The sequence below is a fragment of the Lissotriton vulgaris genome, chromosome 5 (genome assembly GCF_964263255.1).
Source record: "Lissotriton vulgaris chromosome 5, aLisVul1.2, whole genome shotgun sequence".
In the NCBI taxonomy this organism is placed as follows: Eukaryota; Metazoa; Chordata; class Amphibia; order Caudata; family Salamandridae; genus Lissotriton; species Lissotriton vulgaris.
Window position 1 is genome coordinate 1034846364 of NC_141693.1, and position 22805 is coordinate 1034869168.

At 43.3% G+C, this 22805-nt stretch overlaps 1 protein-coding gene across 2 annotated transcripts in view; it reads right to left on the bottom strand.

Moving 5' to 3' along the window:
• Positions 1-22805, bottom strand: part of LOC147711949 (solute carrier family 2, facilitated glucose transporter member 9-like) — a 292102-nt gene that overhangs the window by 241118 nt on the left and 28179 nt on the right. Inside the window, exon 1 of one of the 2 annotated variants that reach the window (XM_086922667.1) lies at positions 22232-22338. The exons of the other annotated variant lie outside the window; for it this stretch is intronic. Coding sequence (XP_086778793.1) covers positions 22232-22261 — 30 coding nt within the window. The 5' untranslated portion in view covers positions 22262-22338. Of the gene's footprint in view, positions 1-22231; positions 22339-22805 lie in introns of those variants that run through there. 2 annotated transcript variants of the gene reach the window in all.

Here is a 22805-nt window from a genome sequence, read left to right on the forward strand (position 1 = left end):
TCGTAACTAGCAGTAATTTCCGGAATATGGATTGATTTTTTATAAATTGAAGGTCGTTAACTGTTAGCGCAACAAATCCCTTTTGTCTTAATGTTATGTGTTTTTATCGTCTTGCACATAATGTTTTAATTGTAATATGTAACAGAAATTGAATGACGTGATCCGGATGATCCTCATTTATTAGTTGTTGTTAAATTGTGCTCCTTATTTCCCTTAATAACGTGTCGAGTTGTGGGAATTACTGAGATGCGCTTCTAAGGATATCTTTTTTTATATCCAAATAAATATTATTATATACTGCGAATGGGTGGAGGGTGCAAATCTAATCTGCCAATCCAACAGGTAAAGACGTTATTGGTCAAAGGATGACCTTGGCAAAGAAATATTGAAAAATTGCTGAAAAGCTTTTCGCAAGACAATCCAGAATTTTCAATTTAAAGTGATATGCTAGTTGAACACGGGTAATTTGTTGTTCCTCTTGTTCTTGGAAACAAATTGGTTAAAATTGCAAACAATGGTGATCCTGGTTCTACTGCCACCAAAAATTGTTGAGAAAGTACTACAGGTAGCCTGGTAAGAATTCTTGAGTTGGTATATAGGTTGATAAACGTAAGAAGTGCCCGCTTTCAGACAAGCAAATCGGAGACCACAAAGGAACCTGGGAAGCCATGGGAAAAGGTGGATATGGACTTGGCAGGCCCTTATAATTTACGGGAGAAAGATATACAATTCTTTGGTGGCACTTGTTTATTTTCTCAAATGGGTGCATTATTCTATTATGAGCAGCCCTACTACTGAATAGTTTTACTTTTTTTTTCTAACAAGTTCCTATTTTAGAAAGGGGGCCCAGTACTTGTCCAAGCACACAATTTATTTCAGACAAAATGGTAGAATCGTTGAAGTTTTATGGAGTCACACAAGAAATGACCCCTCCCTTTACTGCCCTGCTACGGATGGCTTGGTTGAATGCTCAAATCGGTTTCTAAAAGAGGGAATACAAACACTGTTCGCATCAAATTTGGACGTTAGTAAATAACAGAATAAAGATGCTCCTATCCTACCTTTTTGGTTTGTTAAAAGGAGGAGAAGGCTAGACGAGGTGGACTCCCAAGTGCAGTAGCAGGAGTGATGTGTTTAGGGCATGAAAGTGCTAACATTTTTGTTGCGAGAATGCCCAAAAAGCAAGAAGTTAAGGCATATATCATGATGCTAAATGCAAGACCGAGCTCAATGAGCTGCAAGTTATCGATTCAACTTTTACAGAAGCAGTTAAAGTCATGAAAGTGTCACGCGCTGCGGTTTTATTAATAACAAGTGCAACAAGAGGAGCTCAGGTACTTGCTGGATTTGAGCAACATAGGACTTCAATCTGGCACAGAGACCCTGGGGTCTCCTGATGGAGCTGTTTGAGGAGGTCCTGGAGGAGCTACTGAGAGAACACATATCACACCGATGACTTTGGATCTGCCAATGTGACTATGACCTCAATATATCCTTTGTTTTGTCTCCTCATGTTATACCTTTGATCTAGTTTTGTCAACTCTGGGTAGCCAGGGTTATTCAATCAAGATTCAAACTATGCAAGGTGGGGGCGGGGGAAGTGGCGAGGTCAGCAGATGGCGCAGCCTCTCCTCTAGGAATGTAAGAGAAACTGGGGTGGGCCCATCTCACGATACAGATTGAAAAATCAATTGTTTGGCAGATTATGGGCACTTTTTTATCATGTTTTGGTAGACACCGTTGTCTGGAGGGGGGAGTTTGTATCTGTGTGATAATGGTTGCTTTTTAATTGTATGACTTCATGGTTACCTCTACTCGATGTCTAACTTAACCTGGTCTCAGACCCCCTGTAGACCAAGGGTCACGCCCATTCAACCTTTGTTCTCCCCACCAGATGGCATGCACATAAACACCATGACCACACAGGAATACAGAGTACTCGTGTGGTACGTGAGGGAAATTATCACATGACAAGGAGGTACAGAATCTACACATACCTGAAGCGACACCATATACATTTTGCATGCCTCCAGAGACACATGATGTTTTGGGAAGCAGCTAAGGTGAATAGTAGGTGGCGCGGCATGACTTTTGGCACAACAAACCCGGGATAGGCAAGAGGGGTTGTGATATAAGTGGCAATGGGGGTCCCATGCACAATTCAATACTCACGGGGTGACTCACAAGCGTCAGATGTCGTTCTGTAGAGTTCATTGGATAGAGAACCCTTGACGTGCTTGACAGTGTATGCTCCTCTTGCAGTCCAGTCCCCATTCTTTGTCTAATTGTCTCCGGCATGGTTTAGGTTACCACAATCACCAGCAATATGGTGCAGGGGCTTTAATTGTGTCCCAGACCTGGCATGTGATAGATCATGCCACCCCTCCCGGGTGTCCAGTCGTTTGCAACCACCTGTATTCTACAGCAATGGGCCCATGACTTCCAGGTTGTGGATATTTGGAAAGCTTAGTCAGGGCCGGTCCTAGCCATGGGCGATATGGGCAGCTGTCAAGGGCATCGCGCTCAGGGGGGCCCGCAGTTGCAGGCAGCGGGAATAAATGAATTATAATCATGGGAAAAGCGCTGCGCAGTGCGCACCACACTCTCGTCGCACTCGCGCAGGGGCCCGGGCTGGGCCGCAGGCAGTAAAAGTAAGGCAGGGAAGGAGGCCGGGAACTAAACACTGTCTGCGCAAGCACCGCACGCACCGTGACGCACGCACCCCACCACCTAGTTTGGTGGTGGTGCCTTAGTGGTGGTGACGTGACACCGGCCTTGCTCATGATGAGGGTGACAGTGGGTCCCAGGGCCATCAATCTGGTAGCGCGCGAAACGCTACCAATGACGACCATGGACATGATTTTATGGCCAGCCCCTGCTCAGTGTGACGCACTCAGCATGCGCACACGCCATTCGTGAGTATTCAGTCACTACTCGGATCGGGCCGCGTGGGCAGGGCTGCAGGCAGGAGTCGGTCGGGCCCCGGCCTCCTCGTTGAGTCGTCGTTGAGCAGTTAAGGTAAGAGACCTGCTTCGTATTTATATTATAATACTTAGAATGTTTCAGACATACGATTCAAGATGCTTAGTCACCTTTGGCGCAACATTACCAGGAACCTGGAGACATTAAGTGCAAAAATGCATTTAGGTGCAAAAAACAGAGTTAGGAGACTAGTCACCTTTGGTACTTCATCAACTAGAATGTGGGGACACTTTAAGGTACAAAAACATATACAGGAGTAAAAAAATCAATACAGGTACACAGACACATGTGCATGCAAAATTAGCAGAATCGTGCTGTAATATTTAGGGGGGAAAGCACAATTAGGAGCAAAAATCACTTCTAGGAACAGAAGCACGTTTAGTCACAAAAGATGCAGAATTGTGGTATCCAATTTAGGTGCAAATGAAAATCATGCACAGTCCCGATCAGTCCAAAACCACCAAGATGTGAATGACACGGTCTTAAAAAATGGTCCAAAGCAACCAATACCCGAAGAAGGCTGAACCAAAAGCCCTCTCTGTCATTTGTTACAAACAAAAGGGCTTTGCGGTGTCTCACCTAAAATAAGTTTGGAGGAGCTGTTCTTCCCTGACATGGGAGGACTCTGACACCAACATGAACCCACATGCTTCTTACATCAGTGTGCCCCTATAGTACATTTCCATAGGCCACTACTTCACATAACTCTTTGCCCTCTGGTTCGCATCATTGTAGGCCCTCCTTAGCCAAATAGCCTTTTATCCCTCAAATGTACATTATCCTGCTTCCCAGATGCACAGCAGCGAGTGTCCTATGGAGGCGTATCAAGTAGTGGTGGCGTGAGTTGCATCACTCAGTACCACCCCGAGGCACATCACCCTGAGCCTTCAGCTGTATAGTGATGTGTGACTGTTGGGGTGTGTGCATTAGTGAATGTGTGTCTTTCGGCTCTTGAGAAAAATTCTGAGTGTGCGTGTGTTTGGTGTGTCTGTGCATATGTGTGTGCTTTATGTGTGCATGTGCCAATAACTGTGTGCTTTATGTGTGCTTGTGCCAATATGCAAGCCTACTTGGTTTGTCAATGCTTAGTTTCTTTATCATGATATTTAAAATTTTTCGTTTTTTTTTTTGATAGACATGTATTCTCGTGCCAGGGCCTCCCGGGGAACTCGTGTACCCTTTCAAAAGTGGAAAACAGACTCTCACAATCTGTTGGTCCATGGGCTACAACGCAGGGATCAGTGTACGTTTATGTGCTGGTAATCTTTGGAAAAGTGCATGACTATGGCAGGGATATACAGATTCTATCCATTTCTTTACTGGCAAAAGGACCATTTATTTTCCAATGCTAGCTACTTGGCACAGTAATTGCTAGCTGTTTGGCACAGTGATTTATATACAATAGCACACGCGGTTTGCATTTCAGGACGCAGAGCGTTTTATAAAGCTTGCACCAGAGCCATACTGTGCTGAAATGTTGCTTCGAGAAGCACGTATGCGGAGACCCGAGAGTATAGTTAATTGAGTGGTAGTTGGTGATTTGCCGTACATTCTCACCAATTAATTTGCGAAGTCACTTTCTGTGATGTCACTTAGAGGGGCCTCACATCTTCCCTTTCGCCCAGGGCCTCAGATCCCTGAAGCAAGAGAATATTCCAGCTACTCAAGCATGTTGTTGAATCATAATCCACTTATGGTCACCTTCATGTGGTTGAACCCACGATTAGCAATACCCACATGGCATTTACCAACGGAGGCACTATGTGATACAGTTTTTCAGACAAAAATTGTGAAGTCCATCACTCAGTACTTTACGGATGATGGCTTGACCACCAGCGTGGTGGCTGAATGGGCCAAATTCAAAGTGGTATACCCAGAGGGATGGGCTTTAAAACAGTGTCTGGTGCAAAGAAGACACTGGGGAGGGGGGGGGGGGTGGGAGGGGGAGGGGGGGTATGAGGACTTGGATTGGAAAAGCGTATGAAGGTAATGAAAGAAGCTAGTTTGACACCCATGAAACCGTCCTGACCTCAACTTGCAGAAATTAGTCACTGCCCTGGAATATCTGGGCTTGACAGTAATCAACGGCAGAACCCGGAATGACAATCCTCCCAAGTTAACGCATCACTGTGTGAATTCAAGATCATTAATAGATAATACAATCCTCTCTGGCACTGGTAAAACACCTAAGGAAATACATTGTCGCATACACAACGAAAAGCGATCATGTATTTTAGCACCTAGAGTCGAGTTATTAACCGTCCAAGACACGAGATTGTGCCAGTGGAAATTGGAAACCAAAATACAACCAATATAAAGCGCTTAAAATGGACATACCACTCCCTACCAAGGCTAGCTCACAAGGCGAAAAACATACTGAAGTCTTGTAGCGCATCCAATAGTAACTTAACAGAAGCTTGGATGTCCTGCTCAACAAGGCTGCTAACATGTGGTTCTGTTCTAAACGCTACCAGGATGCAAGCAGTCCAGTGTACAGATCACCTGATGGGAGAGTGTTCACCCTTGAGAAATGAGCTAAGATGGGCATTTAGGAATTCTAGAAAACCTAATGCGTCAACTCACATATGGGAGAGAATAAAAAGCTTAAGGATGCAACACAAAAAATACAACTCTGGAAAGATCGGAAAACAATCTCTGAAGTGTTTTGGACAAAACTTCTTTGACGCTCAACAACCAACATCAGAGTTTCTGGGAAACCGTAAATGGCATCAGAGTCGCAAGAGTAATAAATTGTCCAAGCATGCCAGAGAAAGCCTGGGTAGCCCATCTGATCAAGACATTCAACAAGGGCCCATGAACCAGAGCAAGAACAAAGCAGTAACCTGCTGGTTACACCCAAATCATACAGCATCCCAGACTGTTTGCCTGTTGCAGCCAATCTACATTATAAAACAATGAAGGCAGCGTATGTAATAAGGGCAGGAGGAACAGAAGAGGTACGAGGCCCAAATGGCTCCTGCAGGCAATCTACAAACTTAACCCCGAATACTGAATAAATCGGCTGTCAGCATTATATAATGTGGTAGAAGGAACAGGCACAATCCCCAGTAGCTGGAGAGGATCAATAATAAACCCGATCTTCAAAGGGTGGAGATCGGTCCAAGCCTGCCAACTAGAGGCTAAATTCACTTATCAATTAAGAAGCCAAATACTATGTAACGCTAATCTTTGAGGATCTAGTGGAATGGCCAAACATTATTAATGTGGCCCTCGGCAACCAGACAGGATTCCGGAGAGGACTCGGAACTACTACAAATATCCTAGTCGTAACAGCAATAGCAGACAAATGTAAGTGCTTAAAGAAAGAAACTCCATCTATGCTTTATAGATTTAGAAGCAGCAAGTGGATCGAGGTCTTCTGTGAGGAAAACGTCAGCAGTGGGGACTCCCAGATTGAATACTGAGGACCATCGAGCAATTATACACATGCACTTGTATTAAAGTTCAAGCGGCGGATGGAACATCACTATTGAGGAGAATTCCAACAGAAGTAGGCATTAAACAAGGGTGTGTTTTAGCCCCACACTTGTTCAACCGGTTTGTGTCTGACCAAACAAATCTGCAAAAAACCCATTCACTCATAAATGACAAACATACACTGACTAGCCGCATGCATTCCTGGAAGGTATTACAACCGTACAGCAACTCAAAGCCGGCAGCATATCTAAACATAACATACTCTGTGCATCTAAAGAGAAAGCTGATGGCTATCCGATTTGGTGCTATAATCAGGACTTGCATCACACGTTGACTCTACTTCACAATAATTCCAAGGACATCCTTTAATAGATTGGCAAATATGTATTACATAGGAGTACCTAAAACACCAGCATGAATTGGGGACAATGTAGTAGCTTTCTAGCTTGTCTGCTAAGAGCTGAAATACCCTGAATCCCTACTGGGTCTTTATGTTCCCAGGGGAGATGTGTGGTTAACGCCAGGTTAGAAATTAATGGGGCCTTCAAATTCTATGACAGAGATCCACTGGTGCTAGATTAAGCAGAGATCTAAAATTATCTGGCTCAAGTAGAGCTCCCTACCATAAACCTGTTGCAAACGCAGAAACTGAAGGCCTCACTTACTGTTGAGGAAATTAAACCGGTGATTAAAAATAACACGATGGGCATATCCTCAAGTTCAGACGGGTTCCCAATTGACTTGTATACAACATACCAGGCTTAGCTGGTTACGCGATTACTGAAGGTGTAGGAAGCAACCAAGGGCAAAGACATATTCTGGGATTCTATACAGGAGACCCGGATAGTAGTACTGTCAAAACCAGGACGGGACCCTTTAGATGTGGCTTCCTACCGTCCACTCCCGCTCCTGAATCTGGATTACAAGTAACTGGGGAGAGTATTGGTTAACAGTTTGACCCAGATAGGATCAGCGGTGGTACACCCAGACCACAATGGTGTTATACTAAACAGGAACACATGCTTTAATTTAAGCCATTCATTCAGGTCATGGACACAATGAAGGGTAGCCTTCTTAGGCATTGAAAAGGCCTTTGATATCTTGGAGTGGATTTATCTCAGAGCGGTGCTGTGTGAGGTAGGAGTTGGGCAGAGTTCCTTCGTAGATAGGGCTTCTAGTCACAAAACTAGTTGCAAGAGTGCATACTGGAGGGATTATCTCAGATCCGATAACGGTGGAGAGAGGCACCAGACAGGGATCCCCTTCTCGCCCAGTTTGCCCTGGCCATGTAACCCTTAGCAGGTTTGCACGTGGAGCTGGCAGTAAGACGTCAATGGGCAACCCTAAATTATTTCAAAATACGTGGATGACGCACTAATCTACCTTAAGGAAGACGCTAACATACTACTGGAAGTCATGAACCTCTATTTATTTTTGTCAGGTGTCCAGACCTTGGATCAACTGGACTAAGTAATGTGTGTTCCTATTACTCCCCACGGACAAATCACAACAACAAATGCTGTTAAGCTGAACATGCGACAGTAGAAAATACCTAGGTGGTCCATATTTACCACATAAACAGTGACCTGGTAGAGGGTAACTTAGGTTGGGTGTTGAGTTCGATCAGACGGTCACTCCCTTTTTAGACTCAAATGCCATTGTACACAATGGGTAGGATTTCAATTGAAAAGATGCTGCCTAGACTTTTTTTCTTTTTAATCATTTCTCAGTTTTGCCAGTTATACTTAAAAAAACATTCATCACTGAGCTGCGGCTCATCACCCTAATATGAGCAATGGCAGAAGACAGGTGGCACTTCGCAGGTTTTATGCTCCACTTACTGAGGGATGGGTAGAGACACTCAGAAACAATGGAAGTTGATACTTTGTTTCTCTTCAGTCAAAGGTCAGCAGCGCGAGGAGCGAGGAGCAGGCTGCAGGCAGCAGCAGCTGCTTTAGAGAGAGAGAGACAGCTCTCTACCGAGAGCTCAGCTGAGGGGCCCCCTTCATCGACAGGAGACGTGGCCCCCTGGGGTTTGGCGGCCCTGTGCAGGTGCACAGTTTGCACATGCCTAGGGCCGGCCCTGATGACCACAATAGCAGAATTTCCAGTGATGTGGGTTCTAATTCAAATATCTTTAATCACAGCTATGATCTTACAACTCACATTGAGCCTCTTGTCTTCAGCTCTTGAATCAAGAAGGATGTGAAAAGAAAGAAAGAAAAAAAAACACACAGACACACACACACACGATAAATACACACACACACAGACACACACACACACCACAGAGAAAGAGAGACGGAGAGAATGATATTATATATCGAGTCTCGATTCTGCCAATATTTTTTCTCGGTTTTCCTATTTCTTCCTCTTGCTTCTTTTCACTTTCATAAAATGGAGAGGTTATAAAATGCTCTACTTCTATTCTGTTGGTCTAGTTGGGAACCCGTTGACCACTTCAGCTCTGGATTTATTTATTTATTAATGCATTTTTATAAAGCGCAGACTTTACCAGATGGTGTCAGAGCACTGTACAATAGAACCAGTTACGTTACATGAGAGAAATGTTACAAAATAGAACGTACACAAATAGAAGACACAGAATCGAACACAGCAGGCAAGAGAAACACAATATCAAACACAGCAAGCATGGAATGTACAAAATAGATAAATATTACAAATTTATAATGACTAACGGACTTCCTGATTCCGGATGGGGTCTGAGAATGAAGACATTAGTTCTGAAAGTGTCTTTGGAATAGAAGAGATTTAAGGTCTGCTTTGAAGATCTGGATGGAGGTGGTGACACGGAGTGATGGAGCGATAGCTTGAAAAAGTTTGGGCATTTTGGTCAGTAGGTGGTATAAAGGAGGGTCACAGTGTGCGACTACCTTATAGAATAGTTTACGCTTTTCTTTCCCTTCGTAGAAGCTTGGGAATTGTGGCATCATCCCAAACACTGTCCAAGCTGAGGTACTCCGTAACATTTTGGAGGCCCTCTCATAAGAGAATCTAATGAACTAGTGTACCCTACTAAGGGCACAAAGAAGTTTTAAACAAAGCATGTGAGGCTGCAGGCTCCCTGGTATCAGGGCATATACAATGGAGATGTGAAGAAGGGAGACAGATCTCTACATCAAGGTGCACAACACAGAGGCTGTGAAGAGAGGCGAGTGAAGGTGACAAATTTACACATTTAATTTATCTTGCTTTTTAAACATCAAGGAATAATGAAAATAAACATGGTAGAGTCGAATGATATGGAGTTGTTCATTATTTTTCAAAATAAATTGAGAAAACGTATGTCAGAATACAGATTATTAAGTATCTTGCAATCCAAATAGAAGTATTCAAAAAAATCAACATGGTTCAGTATACATAGGTAAGTTCGGATTTACTATTCGGAATTCCATGTTTATGTACCTGTAAAAATGTATAGTAAACCTATGTTTACCTATATGCGGAACTGTAGTCTAACTATTAATCAGACACTGAACCACATTTCCACCTAAATTAACTTGTCTTGCTTAGTCCATTTTGTTGAGGAACCATATGAAATCACCAGAGGTGAGGTGGAAGGTAGGAGAGAAGAAGTGAAGACAAAAACAGCATGAGAAAAAGGAACAGGGAAAAGCAGGTGGAAAAAGATGGTCAGAAGCTAGAGAGAGAAATGAAGAAGGAGTATGGAGCGAAAAAAGGCAGGAGAGAGGGAGAAGGTCAGACACAGCAAGGTGAGTAGCAATAGAAAACATTCCTAAAAATCGATTCTAACAAGGATTCTGGTGTAAAGCTGTGTTGTGCGCCCACAATACTGGTCTGGCCACGGACCTATTCTGACATAGACAACTAGTCTCTGACTGCAGCAGATGCATCAACAGCCAAGAGCAGGTCATACGGCCAACAGCCCTGGCTATGCTTGGCCGGTTGGTCACTATTATGGGAAGGACTTTGGATCCATATAGCACATTAATCCACAAGCCTCAAATAACTAAGATTTACAAATACATTGAGCTTCATACCGTTGAGGAAACGAGGAAGCATAAATCAGACAGCCCTTCTGCTTTACCACCTTTTCCCCATAACACTTTCCACAACACAAGGCTCTGCATATAAGCAAGGCTACTATGGAAAGGGGCTAACCAGCTTAGCTTTGTAGCATACTCGGGTAGAAAGTTGGGACCTCGAGATCACTGGGGCAGACACTACACAGGAACAGTGAACATGATGCTAGGGAAAGTGTCATGTGTGATAATGTAGTATAGACAAATTATAAAGGACAGTGGTCTTGAAACCAGGAGACACTGCAAGGTGACAACGGAATCGAAAACAATGCTCTCCGAAGGCTGGCTTGTGACACGATCCCACACAGAAGATGACAAACTCCTTCGATTGTGCAGCAATCAGATGATGCTCCTAAAAAGGACGATCACTACAAGAGCTGGCAGGAGTTAGCCAGAGAGCACAAGATCCGACACCCACACAGGGATAACCCATGACACGGCCGACACTCACTTCGATTAGGATAGTCTGGAAGGTTGCAAAAGCCAGACATTTCCTCCACCAGAAAACCACCTAGAGAAAGCCTCGACCATTACAAACCACCTTACTCACTTTTACACGGGCCATGGAGAGGTTTTTTTTATTTTTTTTTTTTTATTATCAACCCCCACCTACATCTCATAGTCCCTTCACACCAAGCAAAAATTGAAGACAACAATCTGCCCAAGTACTTAAAAGCACCAAAATGTCGAGCAAATGGCAAGCATTGTGCTACACAAACAGCAAGTAGCACAAGCATTGGAAATGCAATAGGTCTCGCATTAGTAAAGTTTGAGCTATTGGTATTGTAAATGACACTTTTTTTATTTATGTGTTGGTTTTGAAAGTAGCAAAATTAATAGCTTTGTCAGTTACAATGTCAATAGTTTTAACTTTTGCAAATGTGACACCTATAGCATTTGTAATGCAATGTGTGTTGTATTTACCCCCCACGCACCCAACAAAAAATATTAATAATCCGCCCCTTACTGACCCCCACCAGAGAAAAACAGACGTAAGTCACTCCCCGTCGTAAAGGCGCCAATAGTCACGGTGCATCAGCAAGGCGCTGGGGTAGGTGAGGAGACAGGAAACGGCGGGCGGAGGGTATGAGGGGAGGACGAGGTGCCCAATGAAGGGCGAGGGTGAAGTGGAATGATCTGTGGAGGAAGGGGGTGGCAGGAAACATTCACAGAGTGCGCGAAAGGAGGAAGAAGGCGCTGCGAGAAGATGGGTGGAAGAGACGACAGTGACTTCAAGAGGAGGAAAAAGTGGAAAAAGAAAGAGAGGGCTGAGGCAGGAAGAGGCGAGCAGAGGGCTAGCTTTCAGTGCACAGCTGATGCAGTGACACTCGGATTAGCGTTTAGTGGTGAGCACAAGAAGGAAATCTAATTATAAGACGTAGAAAAAATCCATGGACGCTACCTGAATTGCTAATGCCACGCTTAGCACTCATAATTTTCTAAACTCAAAAGCAGAAGGGACGAGTTTTAGATGGATGAACTCCTCCATATAGGTATCTCCAAACAATCTAGTAAAAACATATACACATCACAGAGCTATGGCAGTCCTAGAAAGTCCTAAGCCGGCGGTGGACATGGGGTAAGTATTTAGTGCGGCCAAGATATGGGGAGCCTCCAAGTATCCTGCCCCTTGCGCTGGAATCCTAATGCTGTGCAGTAATAATTAAACTACAGGGGCAGGTCCAAAAACTCGCTAACCAACTCTGTAATGGCCAACACAAAGTGAGGAACAAAAAATCATAACTTGAAACTTATCCACGCTGCAATTGCAATCTCCCAATGTTCACTGATATATGCCTATGTATACTTACTCTAACTAAGTGTCTATAATAAATGTGTACAGGGCCAAGCAGCGCACAACCTTTTCTTCCACTCGTATCGAGTGGCTCAATTACCGATATCCAAAAATGAATGGCAAGGAATACACATGTCTAAATCCATTACTACTAAGGGCAGACAGTCATCTTAAGACTTGCTTAGCCAAAGAGGCTGCACCTACAACACTTCACCTCGTGGAAACGCTCCTTACCTCGTGTGCAAGCTGTATACAGGGCCCCCGAGATCAGCTTTGTCAGACATGGCTCCATGGGCCAGCCCACTGAAATACCCGGAACAATGAGGCAATAAGCTCCATAGATGTACAAGTGCCGCTTAGCTGTACTCCTAAAGATATTATCATCATGGTGGCCATCTTTGAAAAGGTGAAAGCCAAGACAAACTCCAGCACTGTCTTCAAAAGCGGGAGAAAGCGTAAATAATAATAAACCGGGAGATCTGCAGCCTCCTAGCCTGGAGAACGGGAAGACGGAGGGCATTTCTGTGGGGAGGGGTAGGAGAAATGCGACACGGCGGGCAGGGGAGGGGGCGGAGCGGGGGCCTGGAGTGCGAGGGGTTTGAACATATGGCTGGGGAGTTGCAAAGACCGTAACACGGCGGGCAGGGGAGGGGGCGGAGCGGGGAGAGGGGAGAGGTGCGACACGGCAGGCAGGGGAGGAGAGTAGGAGGAGGAGGGGGGAGGAGAGTAGGGGAGGCACGGCCTAGCGGCCGTGCAATCAAGAAGTGAGGGGGCGGAGCTGGGGGAGGCAGTGAGAGAGAGAGTAGGCAAGGCAGGCGGCTGGGGGCATGTGCACGCGCTTTTAAGCTCAATGCGCATGCGCATTGAGCTTAAATTTCTCGTGCACTGCAAGGAATCGCCACGATTCCTTGCAAGTTGGTTAAAGAGTGGATAAGCCCCCATAGTCTCGCAAGCTCGATGCGCATGCGCATCGACAGGCGAGACCTAATAAACAGACCCACTAGAGGGTGCAGCAAGAATGTGGTAATTGATGCACTCACACAACCAGATAATGAAGAGCGGGGTGGGCCGGAATTAGATCGGGGTCCAATTTAAGGATGAAATAAGGGCACCAATCTGCCCAAGTACTTAAAAGCACCAAAATGTCGAGCAATTGGCAAGCATTGCGCTACACAAACAGCAAGTAGCATAAACAGACCCACTAGAGGGTGCAGCAAGAATGTGGTAATTGATGCAATCACACACCAGATAATGAAGAGCGGGGTGGGCCGGAATTAGATTGGGGTCCAATTTAAGGATGAAATAAGGGCTCCTTCCTTCTACTGATGACCATTTGTTCAAGCTACAATAACCAAATAACTATATACCTTAGTGCCCAAGTAGCCGACATATTTGCGGGAAACCATGCGGAATGCAGGATACATAACATTACCCTGTGCTAACCAAATTTTGCAATGGGCACAGGTACACTTTGCAAAGTGAAAAGGCATGCCACTTTAATTCTTTATGCCAGAAATGGCTTTCAAAGTCTTTGCGAATTTAATGGTTAGTAGAAATGTATTTTTGATTGAAATTAGTCCAAAAGCATGCATCAATAGCTGCGTTCTCTGGTAGCCCTAACGTATTGAATATGCAAGTACCAAATTAGCTACTGTATTTATGATTTAATTACCAATTGCAAAATATAAATCTCACAGCGTCAATTCTTTTAACTGGCCCTGCTGGGGCCTCATATCTTCCATTTTATGTCAATATTAATATCAGGGATATTAAACAAATTCCTCTTCAAATATAAACCACAAATGACCTTAGAGTGGCTTACAACATTATAACAAGCATTGGTAAAGCCAATAAGTCTCACCTGCACGAAATCTATTGCCTTTGTCGATGGCTTAACCACATTGTACAGCAAAGTGGCTGTGCAGCATGGCTAAAGGTAAAGTTAGTAAAAAGTGCAACGGTGCAGCCAGTGTTGAACTTATCATAGTGCTTTTTTTGTTACGGCGAATGGAGGTGCGACAAAAACAAACAATGAGGTAGGAGGCGGCATTTGCAACACAGACAAATGTGGTGGGAGGAAGTTAAAAACAACGCAAACTATAGGAGGGGTGGGAGGGGGTTAAAGCAACACAGACAAGGTGGGTGGAAGAGGGAAAAAGCATCACAGGCAGTAGGGGCAATCATCAACAGCCAAGTAACAACAGGGGAATAAGAAAACGAATGCCTCAATCCCAGTGCAAGCATCAGTGAAAGGACCTTAATAAGAGACAATCAATCTGTACTTGGTACGTGCTACCGAGGAAAGAAGAGGAATTTAGCCTGACGGATACCTTCAAAGGAAGTTAAAACCTCCTCGCCCTTAGAGAGACGTTTAACACAAATATTTAAATCTTCTGCAGCCATTGACGTTATGTTAAGGAAAAAATCATCTGGAACTACCTGTCCCCATTTGATCCTCCTCCCCTGATCTTTAGCTTTAACTGGTAATACAGACTGTGGAGTAACAGAAGAATTTAGGAGAGAAAAACCATTAGCTAACTCCATCCCCACGGGGTTGTGATCACTCTATGGCATGGGTAAAGCATTGTATAAAATAACATATTTAAGAAGACCTAACGATAAAAAAATATCAATTATCGATTCACAGTCCCTTCCAGTATATGTAGCTACACGTAAACTTTTATCATAAAACTCTGCCTCATACAGATCATTACTAGCTAGTAGGTTTTCAAGAACCTCCCCCTTCTGGCTATGTTCAAAGTGCGGGGGGGAAATACTGTCAGGGCCATCTGAATCGATTAGGTCACAATTTGAACACAAATGTACATTAAAATCACCCAACAAGATAAGATGACAATAAGTGGTTTGCTTTTCCTTATAGGCAGTTAAAAAAATCTGTTAGCCACACTAAATGCTCATTAGCAGGGTAGCCATGTGGTGAGTTATAACAATTTACGAAGAGTATTTTGCTGCCATCAACCAAGGTTACCTCTATAACAAGGAAATTATGTGTGGCGCAATCAACCTTTATAATTTTACCCTTTACATTCACCGAGACCAACATCAAAAGACCCCCTCTATTCCTTCCAGCTGGAGAGGGCAAAGCAGGTACAAAAAATGAAGTAAAGCCATCCAACCAAAAATCGCATTCCATATCCCAAGTCTCCTGCATGGCGACAATGTCATATAGCTTTACAAAGTTTAACCAGTTGGGGGTCTTCTCTCTTGGACCGTAGACCGGCAATATTCCAACTTAACAGCCTGACCTTATCCCCCTTGTCAGGGGTACCCATTACCGGTTTATATCCATCGTTAGCAGAAGAAGGTACAGGAGCCATAGGGGCAGGGTCCACTATAGCTTCATCAACCATACCCTCTCCGGCCACCCGTCAATCGCACATCTCAAGTCCTGAGAGTGCGTCAAACCCGTTATGTGTTGCGATGTGAGGTCCAAAGGTATCTGTCGGTTAGTGGCCATGAATTTAACAGCTAAAGGCCAGGGAGATAAAAATAGACCGGTAATGGGCTGGTTTGATAATAACTGCAGTAAAGCCCATAACCTCCTTAAAAAAGCACTTAATGCTCGTCCGAGGGATAAAGTCTTAGTGGTGCACTCAGAAAGGATTATTCCAGGGCAATCCAAGCACGTAAAAATGAATTAAAGTGTGAAGCTTGGGCTGAGCTCATGGAAAAAGCTACCCTAAAAAATAGTGCCAAGTTTTGGTCAATTATTAATAACCCATTGTTCTCTCGTGACCAAAACGCGGTGTTGGAACTTAACATCCCTGAGGAAGACTGGCTTAGCCATTTTGAAAAAAATTACGGTAGTAACATGGAGCAGGAATCTTTTGAGGTCCCGGTCTCCGAACTCCCCTTGGCGCCAGTTAGATTTGATACAGTTGAAGTCATTAAAGCAAATCGAGAGTACCGCGGGTCGAAAGGCCCCGGGCCGTGATGGGGTTACCTCTGATATGTTTAAGGCAAACTCTTTGTACTGGGCTGACATTTTAACTAAAGTTTTTAATGCCTCAGCCATTGTGGGATTTCCTAAATCTTGGTCCAGAGCTACTATAATCCCCGTGTTTAAAAAAAGGCCAGAGGGGAGACCCAAGATGCTATAGGCCTATATCATTGTTGGACTCCTCTATTAAAATCTTAGGGAAGGTTGTCCTGGCTAGAACAACATCTTGGGCCAATGGGAATAATATTCTGACAGATGTACAATACAGCTTTAGAGCGGGAAGGAGCACGGAGGACCAATGCCTCAATCTTCACCTCATAATATCCAAGAACACGAGGGCAAAAAGGGGATCCATATTTCTAGGCTTCATGGACCTATCCACAGCCTTTGATCTAGTTAATAGATCAAGGCTGTGGACTATGCTCTTGAAAATGGGCCTTAATTGCTCATTGGTGCATTTCCTGGCAGAGTTGCATAAAGATCTGAATGCCTCCATTAGGATGACAACAGAGGGGAAATGTACAGCGAGTTTTAGGTCCTGCAGAGGGGTGCGCCAAGGCTGTATTTTGGCCCCCATGTTATTCACGCTATACGTGAATTCATTGGAGGCTAACCTAACAGCTGTCACTCAGGATATTCCGTGCATGTGGGGGTACGCCAATTCCGGTGCTCCTCTATGCCGATGACGCGGTGCTGATAGCCAGGACCCCGATTGCCCTGCAAAAGCTGCTTGATTCCTTTGGAACTTTTAAGTCCAGTCTAGATTTAGTGATTAATAGTGGCAAATCCCATACAATGTCAGTGGGTTGGTCTAAAAGTAAAGATAAAACCTTTTTCTGTGGCAAGTGAGGTTATCTCTAGCGTAAAGGTTTTCACCTACTTGGGTGTAGTATTTGACCAAAGGGGTACTTGGATACAACAGCTAACATCCAAAGCGAATGCGGTGAGAAGTTCTGCCTCCGCAGTTTTGGGGTTCGCTAAAAGACAAGGGGGGAAACCTACAGAGGCGATCCTGGCTATTTACAAAGCCAAGACAGTCTCCATTGCAAGATATGGGGCTGCAATTTGGGGGTTTGTAAAACCTGACCGCATCCAAACGGAGGAAAACAAATTCTTGCGGTCATTGCTGGGCCTACCTCAGTCAACAGCGTCATACTCCCTACACCTTGAGCTAGGACTGGGATACATCACAGACATGTTAAAACTAGCACCCATCCTGTTATGGATTAAGCTCTGGCTAAATCCGAACCTTAGTCTTAATCATAAAATCATAAAAGATTGTCTCAAACTAGATCACATGAGGGATATTCAGTGGTTGTCCTATGTAGAGACCTTGGCTGTGAAGCTAGGACGCCCTGAGATTTTTGCTAGACCAGAATCCCTGTGTAAAGCAGATCTAGTGTGGGTGAAGATTAACTTCACTAGGCTCTGTGTTGCCGAGTGTGAAGCGGATGAGCTAGGTAAACCCTCAGTGAGGGCTCATGTAATGGTAACCACATCTCCTGAGTTGGCTCCTTATTTGTCAGTGGTGACAAACTTTTTCCATAGATGGTTACTGACAAAATTCCGTTTCAATCAAATCCATATGGTTCTTTGGGATGTGAAAGGTTGGTGTAGGCATGAGGATTCTACTCCATGTAAATGTGATGACCAGTCCGCCCAGGACACTGCGCACTTTTTGTTTTTTTGCCCCTGGTATTCCGAACCCCGGAATCGGTTTGTAAAACCAATGCTGAAAGAGATGAGATTTTCCCAGTATAAGCCCGCATTGCTATTTCTGCAAATGATGGAATCCCCCGTAATTATGTACTGTATCGCCAGTTTTCTGGCTGCATCTGTAAGAATTAGGAGAGCAAGATTGGACTCTTAAACGCTGAAAGCTAATTATTCTGTATCATGTATTTAAATAATGGATTGTTGGGCTCGAATGGAAATGGAATTGTGTAATTGTCTTTTTATAACGGGTTTTAATCGCCATTATGACTGAAATTGTAATTATTGACTTTTAAACTATTTTAAATAGTTTTATAAATGTCTAGTATACTTTTATGATTTTAATTAAATCAAACAAAGTGGTTTTGACTTGACTTGACTCTGACGGTGCTGCCCAATTAGGAGGCAGAAAATAAAAGTGACAGCGAAGTCAACAAGTGCTGAGCAATGGACGTACTCCAAGCCCACCCTTATTCAATATGCATCTCAAGAGAGTGCATGCACTGTCGCAAGCGAGACCTAAAAATTTTAAGTCACAAATATTCAATCCCTATTGCCCTGGAAATAGTTGTTGAAATAACCAGGTGCAGAAATACAACAGGCAATCGTACATTTAATACAGATTAATTGTATGTCTCGTACTTTAAAAAGTTTCAGGATTATGCAATCTAATCCTAATAAAAAAAAATGTATACGGCGCAACCGCTGACCATTCACAACAATGAATGAAATGTTACATTTTTAGACTAATCACACACGTTGTAGAAAACACGGCCAACATTGTACTATTTATGATACTTGTAGCACCAACCACACCACAGTCTGTGTTGGAAATGTGAAAACTAGGGCGTGAAGGTACGAGACCAAAAAGCGCTGTGAAGCCCTACAAATGGCACATAACCTGCTATTATAAATACATCTAAAATATAACTGCTACAAGACAAGGATATAAGAAATATTTTAAATTCGGAAAGCTGCTTTTTCTTAACTAGGTTTTCACCTGCCAAAACTGTGCATTAAAATAATTCACGTACCAGCCAATTCATCATGCAATTCCTATATAGTGCCAATTGATTGGGATTATTGGCGTTTTAATGGTTTTTCCTGTACAAAGTGTAATTTTACGTTTTCTATTGCATACCACCAATTTCCCCTGATGTGCAATATATATCGGATTAAAAAAAGACCTGAAATTAGCATCTGGTGTATATGTTTATTATTGGGGGTCTATTATATAAGCTGGTAATTAGCTTTACTGGAGCTGGCCATATGCAGTCCAAAAAATATATCCAACAGCCAATGTAGTGAAATTTCAACTGGGATCTCATTTAACGATTCAAAGTTTAGATGAAGGTCCCATTTAACCACCTAATTAAATGAAATAGTTTGTTATGAAATAAATCCATTTTTTTCTGTAGTGGACAATTCCTCTGTGGCACTCTTGCTCGCATCCTGCCCGAAATCAGTGCCAGAGGTCTTTATGGGCTATGCCGAAGCAGGGAGGACTGCAGGAGCACTGATAGGATGTTGCAGTCCCTGTACTCCAATACCTCAAGGCAGTCAGCCCACCGATTAAACGCTCTCCGCTACTGTTGGGAAGTTCCACAAAGCAGACATCCTCTGCATTGCCATTCTCCCGCAGTCCTTCTCCCCGGAGCTTTCAAGTGAGGATTTCTGGGATGAGTTTATTTTGCCCAAACCAAGATTGCCACTTCCTCATCAGAGGATAAAGAATCCTTCAATCCAACATGGCAGCATCGTTGAGGTAAATTCTTGTTTTTTCCCTATGAAAGATACTTTGTTCACAGCACTTCCAGCAATCTAATCTGTTCGCTCAGATTTTCTGGGTTTCGACTGTCACTTGTTCCTACAGATTCTTCCGTTTCCGAGCTCGGATTCCAGAGTCTCTCTCAGTCCATTTTTTCCCTCCTTGAGTTCTGGTCCTAGTCCAGTACCAGCACATAACAGTATTCATGGAGTTTTTTGGCCGTTCCGGAAGTCACCTTCCGCTTCCAGTCTGTGTCTGCATTAACATGGCTACCTACTAAAAGGGGCCACCCACATCTCTGGCACAGAAGTGATACAGTGCAAGCGTGGTAAACAATTTATTTTACGCTTACTCTTTCCACTGCTCTAACCGTACTAGGCCCTTTACGATTAGACAATGTGCTGCATTCCCATTTACTACAGAGGCAATGATCATCTGATGAATCTTTCTGCGCCGATAGAAGGAGTGGAAATTGGGGTAACCAAACACCATGTTAGTGGTCCACTGAAGGCCATTAATTGACAGCCAACTCACAAGTTTGAGATCAGATTTAGGTACAGCCCTCCTAAAACCACACTGTAGAAATAAAGAATAGTAACAGGGAGGTTCAACCCCCTAAAAAAGTTATGTCTTACTGGATGTATGCAGACCGAAAATTCTGCAACACAGAACAAAAGTAGTAACACTTGATCTGTCAAAGCTCGCTGACTCTCCCTACAACGCATTTAAATCATTAGTAAAATAGCATGGTTTCAGTGGAAGGATCAACAAGACTCCATAATAGACTTGGACGGATTTAAATTCATTTGGTTATTGTATTAAAGATACAAAATTAATTGCAAAAAGTAATTTTTAAGTATGGCAGTTAGGAATATCACAGCTTGCATCAGAATGCTAAACATCTTTACGCTAAGCATAAAGGATGGTTCCCACTCCCCCAAGAGTATACACAGTTTACAGAGTCCCCACTACTATTTAAGGCAGAAGGATAGTTAGTAGTTGTCCAACAGCCCAAAACCCCAAGGAAAAAATGGAAAAGGGGTTTATATTTAGAGTCCATTAGAGGAGAGTCCATTTGCATAGGGCAAAGAAAATATTAAGTGAATTGGTTAGGCAAAGAAAGTCAATCCATCTGCTACTGACTGCAGCATTCAGCAAGGCAGTCCATAAGTAAAAAGGTGGTCCTTGAAGAACATCCAAATCGATAAGCATAGCAACCTGGCTCAAAAAAATAAATACAAATAAAAATCTAATTTCCGTTTGGTCAAGAAACAAATCATTGGCGTTGGCCCTCCTTTGTGGTTTCTTCTTTTATAAAGTCCCCATCAATTTCCCGGTGATGTTGCATCACACCACCATTGGAAGACTGTTGATTTCTGATTCACATATGGTCATTTAGGATACTTGTAACAGTGTGATAATCTCAGAGAGACATCAGTAGAAAAGGAAATACAAAGTAACAATCTATAGCGACAGCTGAACTCTGTTGTAATTAAGACGGGGTGTGGTTCCATGGTAAACTCAGGATGGTATTTATGAAAATAGTAAATTCAAGATGAAGTTACAGTGAGCCCCAAACCACACTCACACTGGCTGAGCAGCAAGTACAACAAACTCCTGTCCCCACAGAAGAAATATATCCCTGTCAACTTGAACAAACATTTAGGAAGGTCAAGATCGGTACATGAACTGGGCAAATAAGCAGCATTTCACTAGTTGTAAATGGGGTTTTGTATTAAGTCAGGGGACAAGTCAGCATTAGAAGAAAGCATTTGTTTTAAAAAAAAAAAAACTGAACGTTGGCATTACACATTTTAAATTAAACAAATTTTACATTACAAAAATGTGTTTTGCATTTTTCATAAATAGCTCTAGTATTACTATGCAAAGTTTCAAGCTTGTACTTCATTTCTACACGTTTTTGCAAAGACTTTTCTACATCGTGCACTCCAGCAAAAAGGGAATTAGAAGCATTAATTCTTCCTTAACTGTTAATAAATATATTCCCAAGTAATTTTTATTAGTGAAACTCGTTTCTATGTATTAGTAACACTTTGTATGTGTTTCTCCATCTCACATTTTAAAAGCACGTGTTGTGGTGCTTCTACTACACTTGTCTCAGGTTCATGTGTCACTGTTTCTAACACGTGCAATGTGCACTTTCAGATTTTCCTCTCTTCAGTCAATAAATGTATGGTATATTACGATTTGCTAAATCGTGCTGCTTCACAAGAACTGTAAAAAAAAAAAAAAAAAAACCTTGGTTTCCAGGTCCAAGCTGCAGCTAAAGACTTTTCCCAAGGCCTCAGTTTTAAAACACCCTCTGAGAAGCAAATTATTTTTTATAAAGTCAGTGAAACATTTAAGTTTTCCAAATTTAAAAAATAACCACACACCACAAAACAAGTACTGATGATTTCCCAGAATATGGACAGTCCCCAAAAAGTTGGATAAAGTTATAACCCACGTGCTGTTCACTTGTACACGCTGTGGAATTAAGCGCCACTTACCCCAGTAATTTCCCTAAATTTCCCCTCCATCTCTCGGAGCACAGAATGGTCCCCGGCTGAAGATCGCCGACCCAGCAGGACTGACAAGCTGGAAGAGGAGCGCGCTATTTCTCATTAAACTTTTGCATGTCTGCCAAACAATTTTTGGGACACTTCCTATTAGGCAGAATTCCGGTGTCTCGAGGCTTGAAGGCGGTGGCTGTTTGGGCATAGGAGAAGGATGCCGCTGACCAAGAGGTCAGTTCTCGTTAGTGCATGGTAGAATCACGCGCCCTGTCGGAGGCAGGGAAGGGGGGGTGGATATGGGGGGAGAATCGAGCCAATTGAAAAGAAACCAGTGCCTGAAAAACGGGGGAAAACCACAGAGGACCAACACACGACAAATAGGTTTGCTCATCACAGTGTAAACACACGGCTTGTGGTGTGCGGGGCAATATACCGGCATCTTTAAAGCATTCTGCCAAAGAGATTGTGCTCATTCGAATGCCATCAAACAGTTACGTAACCTTCGCACCATGGGAAAAGAGAAACAAGCATTTGCAAAGCCAGTAGGTTTCGCTAGCTAACTTATTTT